The sequence below is a fragment of the Oryzias melastigma genome, unplaced genomic scaffold (genome assembly GCF_002922805.2).
Source record: "Oryzias melastigma strain HK-1 unplaced genomic scaffold, ASM292280v2 sc00254, whole genome shotgun sequence".
Classification (NCBI taxonomy): Eukaryota; Metazoa; Chordata; class Actinopteri; order Beloniformes; family Adrianichthyidae; genus Oryzias; species Oryzias melastigma.
Window position 1 is genome coordinate 396,111 of NW_023416892.1, and position 10,290 is coordinate 406,400.

The following is a 10,290-nucleotide window of genomic DNA, read 5'->3' on the forward strand; positions in this document are numbered from 1 at the left end:
TATGTTAGTTACTAAACAGTTGACTGGGGGACACCGTCAGTGACAGTGATATCCACACACAGAGAGAGGAAACTTTGAATTCAACCTCACGAATTGCAATGGAAAAATATTTAACAGTAATTAAAATAAACTGAGAGAGAGTGAGATTTTCACTCGAGCCTTTGTGCTGTCCAGACTATATTATTGGAACTCTGGTTACCTAAGGCTTCGGTAGCCAGGGTGCAGCTGGTCCAAAGTGCAGCAGCAAGATTTATTTGTGGAGCAAAAAAGTTTGACCACATAACCCGATCTTGGCTTCTTTGAACTGGCTCCCAGTGTTGATTTTTATCAAAATTCTTGTTTTTACTTTTAAGTCACTGGCAGGAACCTCCTTACCTCTCCAGTCTGGTTTTAAAATACTCCCCCACTAAGTCCTTACACTCCCCAGGCCAGTGGATGCTACTGGTGCCCAGAACCAAACGCAGGTTCTGGGGGATGGTGCTCTCTCTGTGTTGGCTCCTAAACTCTGGAATGTTTCCACCGGCTATTAGAGAGATCTTTTAAAAAAGAACTGTTCCTCCATTACAGCCTTTTGGCACCAGCCTAGCCTTCTGATTCTGTTTTATGTTGGTTTTATCTCTGTTTTAAAATTGTTTTATTTGGTTTTATCCCTTCTATTCTTTTTATGTTTTACTGTTGCACAATGGTCTGTGTTTGTTTTCCCTGTGTACAGCACTTTGGTGGAAGAAGGTGCTTTATAAATCAGTAAATGAATTGAAATGATAGTATGAAGGAAGAGAGTCTGTGGGAAATCCTTTTATATTTCCACAACCAACCTGTCCAGAATCTTCTCTGAAACAGAGCCGATCATCACTGACAGAAGAAACCAGATTTCATCCTCAGAGCTGAGACACTTTTCTCTCTTTTAACATAGTTGTGAATAGAAGTCTTTATGTATTGGTTTTGCACACTGTAATCTGTGTTTTAGGTTGTGGTTGCAGAGTTTTGTCTTATTCACTTCAAATGTGTTTAAAAAGAAAAAAAGCTAAAAATGTCCAGAGTTAAAAACTCGAGCTAGTTCATAGCATTTTACATTTTATCTGGAAGGGATAAATAACAGCATTTACATGATGTACACTTTATGCCAATAAAAACATGTTTACATTAGTTATGGATTTTGTGCATAATCCTACATAGTAGTTGATAATAAACTAAATAAAGCAAAAAAACAACCTAAAAAGCCATTTAGTGGCTGAAAGAGCCGCTTTTTACAGTGAGCTCATGCAGAAGAACCGAATCTCTGGAAAAGAGAATTCTCCTCACTATTATATAAGTTCGCTTTTACTTTGTTCGAAAGTTTGGGAAATTTTCTAAAGAATAATAATAATAAAACTGATATTTTAGAAGTTTTTTTTTAATTATTCTTTAATGATAATAAAGTTTCAATATTTTGAAGAGATTTAAGTTTAACTTGAGCAAATTGACTAATGATACTGATGATATTTGCAGCAGAAAGTTCTTCAAAGAGAGGGGGCGGGGCGTAAGAGGAAATGATTGAGAAACACTGTCTTAACTCGTGTTAGCTTGAGCCGCGGCTGCTATGTTAGCCTGACAGCTATTGGTTAGTGTGGGGGGGTCTTCCCGCCTGGTTCCTGTTAGAAGTCTGTTGATTGGTTCTGATGTCAGCTTCTATTCCACTCAGTGGAAGGTTCTCCAAACCCAAAGTTCTGAAGCAGAAGCTCCGGTCCATTGCAGTGGGAGGATGAAGCTCTGCTGACCCGTGATCCGCTCTAATAATCCAGATTGATCAGGATAAGCTGTGGGAGGAGCTTTCTGATCTCCTGGAAAACTGAAGTTACCGATTTATTAGGAGAACGGACAGAACCAACAGAACGCTGTTGGTGGAGTTCTGTTCGGTTTGCTTAATACCCAGCCAGCGAGGCCAGGTGGGTCATATGGTTTAGAAGTGGACAGACCATGTGGGCCCGGATCGGTCTGTCCACAGTTTCTTTCACCTGTGTTTGCCACAATGGCTTGACTGGACACTGAGTGGGCGGCTCGCTATGCTAGCCAGCCACCCCGTGGACAGCGTAGCGAGCGCCGCTGCCCAAGGTTTGGGAGAGCTCACCGGTCCCTGGGTGACGGAGCCAACGTGGGTTCGAGGCCCGGTTGGCCTTGCTGGCTGGGTACATTCGAGTGGTTGGTGTTCGGAGGACGATGGAGCTCCGACTGAAGGTGGCGCCGTCCACTCTGAGAGACTCTGTTTACTTTGCAGTTATTAGATGAGAGGGTTCTGATCTGGTTGCCATAGTAACTTCCTCTCAGTTTTAGTGAGTTCTTGTTCTGGTGAACTGGATCCAATCGCTTCGTTCTGGTTTGAAGGATCCGACTCTCAGAAGATATTTTGCTGCTGGAGTTCTGGTCGAAGCTTTGCTGAATCTCATGAATGTTTGAACTTCTGTTGGCTGAATTCTGGTGCGGTTCTGCAGGAGAAGACCTCCCGGATCGACCGGATCGTTGCCGAGCATCAGCTGTTCTCTCAGGGCCTGAAGGAGCTGCAGAACTGGGTTCTGGACACCAGCCACATGCTGCAGACCTACTGCGCCCCCACCGCCGACAAGAGCGTCCTGGACAGCCGGATGATCAAGCTGGAGGTACGGCAGGTTTCTGCGACTGCCGCATCAGAGTCATGCGGTTCTGACGGGTTCTGTTGCTGCAGGCTTTGCTGACGGCTCGTCAGGAGAAGGAGATCCAGCTGAAGATGCTGATCACCAGAGGAGAGTCTGTCCAGAGGAACACCTCCTCAGAGGGAGTTCCCGCCCTGCAGACGCAGATCCAGGAGCTGAAGGACTCCTGGGACGCTCTCCACTCCGCCTCCATTCTCTGCAAAAGGTTGGTTCTGACGCTGCACGCTCCGGCACAGCCGCCACCGGTCTGAGACTGTCACTGTCACACCTGCAGCCGACTGGAGAGCGCGCTGTCGCACTGGACCAGTTACCAGGAGGACGTACGGCAGTTCACCTCCTGGGTTGAGCGCGTGGAGGAGAACCTGGACGCCGGCGGCAAACCCTGTCCGGAGATGAGGGACAAGTCTGCTCATCTCAGCAAAGCAAAGGTGCGTCCCCCCCCCTCAGTCCCGCCTGGGACTCCTGCTCCTCAGGTAAACAGTTTTGTGTCTCCCAGCTCCTCCTGGAGGAGGTGCTCGGCCACCAGCCCCTGCTGGAAACAATCGCCGCCAAGAGCGCCGGGATCAGTGAGAACTTCGTGACTCAGCTGGAGCTTCAGGAGCTCCAGGAGCACTACGGCGCCGTCAGAGACCGAGCCTCGGTAGGACCGCTGCCCGCACTCTCACAAACACGTCGCCAAGACCAAGTCCTGAAGGTTCACATCTGTGTCTCCTCAGGCGGCGGTCAGCAGAGCGGAGGAGCTGCTGAAGGTCCATCAGGAGTACCAGCGCGGCCTCCGCGCTTTTCAGGACTGGCTGGATCAGCAGCAGGAGGCGCTGGGCTGCTACACCCAACTGGAAGGAGACGTGGACACGCTGGAGGACACGCTGCACAAGCTGCAGGTCTGCAGACGGCTGCAGGAGGAAACGTCTGCTCCTGCAGCCGATTCCTGCAGGCTTTAAACCTTTGATGAGTGAAATCTGTTCAGACATCATGAAGATCGCGTCTGATTGATTGATTGATTGATTGATTGATCTGGTTTATTTCAAGCATAGATTGTGACGAAACACATAAATATTTCAAACTCATTATAGAAATAATGGAATGCATTGACTAGAAGATAGAAGTCCTACAGAAAACGCATTTATGGATTACTCAGAAAAGTGTGAACGGATCAAAAACCGCTTTGGGTTCTTTATAGAGAGGGATGAACCGTAGAACGCACTTAGGGTCAGAACGTTGAATTTTCATGGTACGGCCCCTTTGAAGGTGAAAAACTCACCAATGAGGCGACAAATTCTCTGTTTTGAAATGAGGAGAGCGGACCGGCGGTCCTCTGACGACCCGACCCAGACCGTCAGCCGTTCATCAGGATCTCAGAGTTCTCCAGAACAGTCATTTCCAGCCTTCTCTAAGTGTCTTCGTTGTCACAGGAAGTGCCTCTGAACCTGTCCCCCCCCCCCCAGGAGCTGCAGCTGCGCTGCACCGAGGGTCAGGCTCTACTCAACAGCCTGCTGCTCAGCCGGGAGCTGGTGGTGCCTTCAGGCGCGCCGCAGACAGACGACCGCGCCCTGGAGAGCCTGCAGCAGGACTGGAGGCTGTACCAGGCCCGGCTGGCCGACACCCGCGCGCTGCTCAACGGCACTCTGGCCCGACTCAGGCAGATGGAGCAGAAGTTCCAGCGCCTGGACAGCTGGTTGAAGGCCATGGAGGCCAAGGCGGATCTGCGCAGCCACCGCAGGTCTGAGCGCGCCACCAAAGAGGCGCAGCTGCAGATGACCCAGGTGCGTGCGCAGACGGCGGTACGCTCGCTTCCGGCTGCTCTCGGTTCTCAGGACGTCTGTGCTCGCCTCCTCAGAGCTGGCAGGAGGAGGTGCTGGTTTATCAGGAGGAGATGGAGGGCCTCTCTCTGCTGGCCCAGCAGGTTCTGGACGAGACGCACATCAGCAGCCGGATCAGCACCAGAGCCACCCAGATCACCGCGCGCTACCATGCTTTGGTCCTGCATCTACTGGTAACAGCACTCCGACCCCACATGACCTCTGACCTATCAGTGCGTTAATAATCCCAGGATAGTAATTGGATGTTAATAGGATGAGGTTACCACGGAAACACAAAGAGGTCAGAACCTCTGAGACACAGCAAACAGCTCCGCCCCACGACTCACCTGACTCACGTCTGCAGATCCAGACTCTCAGACCGGAGTCAGGGGAGCCACAGGAGGAGGGGGCGGAGCTGTTTGGAGCGCCAGAGTCTGCTGGTCTTTACCCCTTCAGTCTGGATAAACCCATGGAAGATATGCCCCGCCCCCTCCCTGTTTTCATCAGGTAGAAGCTCCAGATGGACTCTGGAGTCTGGACTGTAGACTCTAGAGCAGGAGTGCCCAAACTTTTTGGCTCTAAGGGCCAAAATCTAAATGGGATCGCGGTCCGAGGGCCAAAGACAAGATTTCTCACATCATAAAATAAAAGGAGAAAATAAAGAATATGGTTTAACGTATTTATTTTGAGTCCGTATTCATTAAGGAAACACAAATCAGAAAGAATAAAAAGTAAGTTATATTTGTCTTTGAAACTTTTAAGTATATTACAACTGTAGAGTTTTGGAAAACCATAGAGCAGTAATGAGAGACGGGTGAGAGGTTTAACTCTTTAACACCTGGACCTCCAAATGTCTGCCTGGACTATTCTGACTATGAAGGGTCTAAAGAGGTCCATATTGTTTGCTTTTGCTCCTTTTCCAAGAAGACACTGAATTTTCAATATATATTATCATTTTACAATGTGTGTGGGGCTGCACGGTGGCGCAGTGGTTAGCGCTCTTGCCTCACAGCGAGAAGGCCCCGGTTCGACTCCCGGCTGGGACCTTTCTGTGTGGAGTTTGCATGTTCTCCCCGTACATGCGTGGGTTTTCACCGGGGACTCCGGCTTCCTCCCACCGTCCAAAAACATGCTTCATAGGTTCATTGGTGACTCTAAATTGCCCCTAGGTGTGAATGTGAGAGTGTATGTGTGTGATTGAGGCCCTGAGACAGACTGGAGACCTGTCCAGGGTGTACCCCGCCTTCGCCCTTCAGTAGCCGGGATAGGCTCCGGACCCCCGCGACCCCGAAAGGGAAGAAGCGGTCAGGAAAATGGATGGATGGATGGATTTTACAATGTTTTTTAATTTCATAATAGTGTTGGACCACTTAAAAAAAACACAAAATCGGAATGTGGTTATTAGAATTTTTAGAGAGAAAACAGTCCAAATGTACATCGACAACAGATTTTGTTTGTTAAGAGTTTACATTTGTCCAGTATCAAACTGTTTACAACATTTTCAACATTTTTTCTCTAAATGTGCAAAAAAAGAGTACATAAAATGTCAAATATCTACAGACGCTTTCGGACACAGGGCAGTTCTGTCTCCTCAAAGGTCTTGGTGATGCTGCCAGTCACAAGTCCTAAACTTCCAGGGATGCTCTTGGTGCAGATTCTGCAGCATCAGTGGGAAAAGATTTCACCTGCTGATGGTTTTTAGAGGAGTTTGGACACCTGGGATGAACCTCAGTGGATGAACCTCAGTGGATGAACCTCAGTGGATGAACCTCAGTGGATGAACCTCAGTGGATGAGGATCTCCACCATCAGTTTCTGCATCTTTGTTGATGTGGCGAGCAGCTTTGGACTCTGACCACATCACCAGTCTCCAGCATCCTCACGTTTGGTCCTCCACCATCATCAGCTCCAGCTCACAGATAACTTATAATTTATGATTAAAAAAATAAGCTAAGTCACATTTGAATGAGATTTCTTTCACACAGTTTGTGTTTCAGAGTAAAAACTAGCCAGCAGCTGCTTGATTCCTTCAGGAAAAAACATGGAAATGCAGCTTCACAAATGTTACCTTTTCAATTTTGTCTCGCCCAAAATGACTCCTTCTGTTGATCCTTCGGTCTCAAAGTCTTCTCTGAACCTTCATGAAGGTTATATTTCCCACGATGGACGTCTTTCAGACATTTTTCTTGTTGTTTCCGCCGTTACAAAAACTTTTTGACCGCTCCACTCTCTGCATCTCTCCACCGCTCTGTCTGTCTCACCCGTAAACAAAGCAGCTTCGCACGGGCTTCTGGGTAAAACCACCGTAATGTCCAGATATTGACAAGAAAGCACAAGGTCTCAGCTTTGGGAAACTGTTGGAAGTTTTCAAATAGAGCAAAATGTTCAGGGACTACGGTCATTCAAAGAGCGCTGGTCCAAATGTGTTGCGACCAACATGCTCGGTTCAAAACACACACGGCTTCAGCAGCCACACTTGGCGGGCCAAAAGATAACCTTCGGTGGGCCAAATTTGGCCCGCGGGCCACACTTTGGGCACCCTGGTCTAGACTCTTGAATCTGGACTGTAGACTCTGAACTTTGGACTCTGGATTCCAAAGTCTAGAGTCTGGACTCTGGACTCTCCAGACATTTTCTCCAGAATTTGACGAAACGGATGAACAGGAACTTGAGCAATAGAACCTGAGAACTTCTGCCTGTCTGTTTCTGCAGGAGACCATCCAGCAGCTGCAGGAGGAGGTGTCCTGCATGGAGGAGGCGCAGTCGGCCTCCTCCACCTTCTCCGACTGGCTGAGCGCAGCGCTGAGCAGCTTCAGCTCTGCAGCCTCAAAGGTGGAGGTGGTGGACCGCGTCGCCATGGAGAGGAAGATGAAGAAGCTGGAGGTTTGTTGATGAAATCACCCCCAGAGGATGGGGAGGGCTGTGGTTCAGCGGCTGATGTCTTCCAGGCGCTACAGGCCGACATGGAGCAGGGCCACGCCCACCTGAAGGCTTTGAGGGAGCGGGCGGAGCGCGCCGCGCTGTTCCTGGAGGCGCCGGAGGCGGAGCAGCTGAAGAAGGAGGTGGATGCTCAGGTGCTGCAGCTGCAGGAGCTGCAGGGAGCTCTGCGCTCGGAGCTCTGCTCCCTGGAGAAGTGCCTCTGTCTGTCCAAAGACTTCCTGGAGAAGCACAGGGCCCAGGCGCAGTGGGTGAAGGAGACCAGGAACCTTCTGACGTCCAGCCTGGAGCCCAAAGCCGAACTCTACCAGAAAAAGGCGCAACTGGCCAAGTACAAGGTGAGCCGCTGAGGAGACTGCGCTCTGACGGCGCCGCCGGCTTTGACTGCTGTGTGTCCACAGACCGTCCAGCAGGGGGTGCTGTCCCAGGAGTCCACGGTGAAGTGCGTCCTAAACAAAGGAGAGGCGCTCCTGGGGGTCATCAACGACCCCTCTGTCAGCGACAGCATGGACCGGCTGCAGGCCGACTACCAGGAGCTCTGTGCCGTAGCTCAGGTAGGAGGCGGCTCAGCTGAGCGCCAAGCTCCACCTGTGTGGCTGCTGATGTGACAGGTGTGTCTGGCTGTGCCGCAGACGCAGGTGGAGAGTCTGGTGGAGTGGGTGAAGGAGCACGAGGACTACAACAGCGAGCTGCAGGAGGCGGAGAAGTGGCTGCTGCAGATGTCCAGCAGGCTGGTGACCTCCGACTCCATGCAGACCGGCAGCATGGAGACCGCCACGCAGCAGCTGGCCAGACACAAGGTGGGGCACAAGCTCCGCCCCCCGTGCACCTGGACTGAACAGAACCTGAAAGAAGAGCTAAACGTCCAAACAGAACAGAACTTATGTCAGTGAGACGCTGCTGCAGGTCCCAGGGTAGCTGATGGCGTACGGTTACCGTGGTTACCACGATGTCTGCGGTTACCACGGTAACAGTTTAAACATTTGTTGTGGAATTTAGTTGCATTCAGATCCAGTCTGTGGTCGACGTCTTTTTCCTTTCATGAATCTCCGAATGTTCCGTATCGGTGAAAGGTCTGGATGCAGCCGTTCGATTCCTGCAGCTGTGTAGAACGGCCGTCCTGTCCCTGACGCTCACAGACTCCTCTGGTTTCTGTGAATCTCTTCATGTTCTGAGGTGGTGTTCAGTCGCTCTCAGACTGGAGAGACTCCGCCCATCTTCTCCTCTCTGACTGGAGAGACTCCACCCATCTTCTCCTCTCTGACTGGAGAGACTCCGCCCATCTTCTCCTCTCTGACTGGAGAGACTCCGCCCATCTTCTCCTCTCTGACTGGAGAGACTCCGCCCATCTTCTCCTCCCAGACTCCCTGAAGAATCTTCTGCTCTCAGATGAGCTCAGATCAAAGTTCTCGTTGAAGCATTTTTATGTTGTTTTATGTTTTTAGCTTCGACTCATTTTAGTTTTTGTGTGTTGTAAACTTGAAGGCCGTGATGGAGGACATCTCCAGCTTCGAGGAGCGTCTCACCATCCTGAAGCAGAAAGGAGAGAGTCTCATCCGCAGCTGCTCAGACCCGGTCCAGGCCAAGATCAGCCAGCAGGTCCAGACGCAGCTCCAAGGAACCCGAGACAGCTACTCTGCTGTGTGCAGCACGGCCCAGCGGGTCAGTCGCCGTCCATCGCTCAGCTGAAGCCCCGCCCCCCTGCTCAGCCTGTCCGTGTCTCCACAGATCTACCAGAGCCTGGACCGGGAGCTGCAGAAGCACGTCAGCCACCAGGACTCGCTGCAGCAGTGCCAGGCCTGGCTGTGCGGCGTGCAGGAGGAGCTGCATCTGCAGCAGCAGGAGCCGTCCGGTCTGCAGGAGGCGCTCAAGCAGGTCGGCCACCTTTCTGCTCCTTCGAACGGTTCCACAGTTTGGACATGAAGAGTGTTTGCTGCACAGGTGAAGCAGTACCGGGCCCTGCAGGAGCAGGCCAGCACCTACCTGGACCTGGTCTGCTCAGCGTGCGACCTGACGGACGAGGCGGTCAGAAGAGCGGCAGCTCAGGTGCAGCAGGTCAAACTCACGGTGAGAGTCACACACGGGAGGACAGGTGTCCAAACATGGCCGAAAGTCCATGAAGGTAAATCAGGGTCAGGCAGGCAGAGGTCGAACACGAGCAGGGGAGCCTCCACCTTCAACCACCAGAGGGAGCCACTCTTTCCCAAGCACCTTCCTTGCTGCATCTCCCATCAGCCTTTGCTCTCTGCTCCCATGGTGCACCAGCTGATCCACATCAGACAATCATCACAAACAGTATTCAGTCTGGCATCAAGCAGAGCTCGGTGCGAAGTCTTGTTTTTCCTGCATACAGGCTGAGCGTTTTTCCCAAGTTTGATTCTCTGTGTTCTGACCTCAGCCTGTTCTTTCGCTCACCTGCCTCGCCTCAGGCGTTTGACTCCATCCTGGTGTTTGACTTCACTTTACCTTGCCCTTGTCTGTTCTCGCCATTGAAAACGTTTGCACATGCATCCAAACGCCTCTGCCGCTTCGCCACAAGATCAGACGTCAGGTAGAACAGGACAGGCGGAGATCGAGGCAGACGGAAGGGAAAAGGGGTCAGAGTCAAAGTGGGTCAGGAAAGATCAGGTCCAGAAGAAACGCTCGGTAATGCAGGCGGGGGGGCACAAACAATACTTTGCACTGAGTCAGGCTCTGAACAGTGCTCAAGCGTCATGTGAGTGATGGTAAATGAGTCAGCTGAGCAGCGTCCAGGAGCTGTGCGCTGAGGCTGCTGGGAGATGTAGTGAGGTCATCTCTCTGACACCTGTCACCCCCCACCGCTCCCTCATGGAGCCTGCCTTCAGCTCTTTTCCCTCACTATGCCAAGCTGGCGCATGGGCTGGACCA

At 51.3% G+C, this 10,290-nt stretch overlaps 1 protein-coding gene across 4 annotated transcripts in view; it reads left to right on the forward strand.

The window, feature by feature from the left end:
* Window positions 1–10,290, forward strand: part of syne1b (spectrin repeat containing, nuclear envelope 1b) — a gene marked incomplete at its 3' end in the record, with an annotated part of 72,058 nt that overhangs the window by 25,174 nt on the left and 36,594 nt on the right. For all 4 annotated transcript variants that reach the window (XM_024265569.1, XM_024265570.1, XM_024265567.1 and 1 more), the window contains 14 exon segments: window positions 2,469–2,633; window positions 2,699–2,871; window positions 2,941–3,094; window positions 3,163–3,306; window positions 3,383–3,547; window positions 4,112–4,429; window positions 4,504–4,659; window positions 7,177–7,347; window positions 7,413–7,739; window positions 7,803–7,955; window positions 8,034–8,201; window positions 8,887–9,063; window positions 9,130–9,276; window positions 9,343–9,468. In XM_024265569.1, coding sequence (XP_024121337.1) covers window positions 2,469–2,633; window positions 2,699–2,871; window positions 2,941–3,094; window positions 3,163–3,306; window positions 3,383–3,547; window positions 4,112–4,429; window positions 4,504–4,659; window positions 7,177–7,347; window positions 7,413–7,739; window positions 7,803–7,955; window positions 8,034–8,201; window positions 8,887–9,063; window positions 9,130–9,276; window positions 9,343–9,468 — 2,544 coding nt within the window.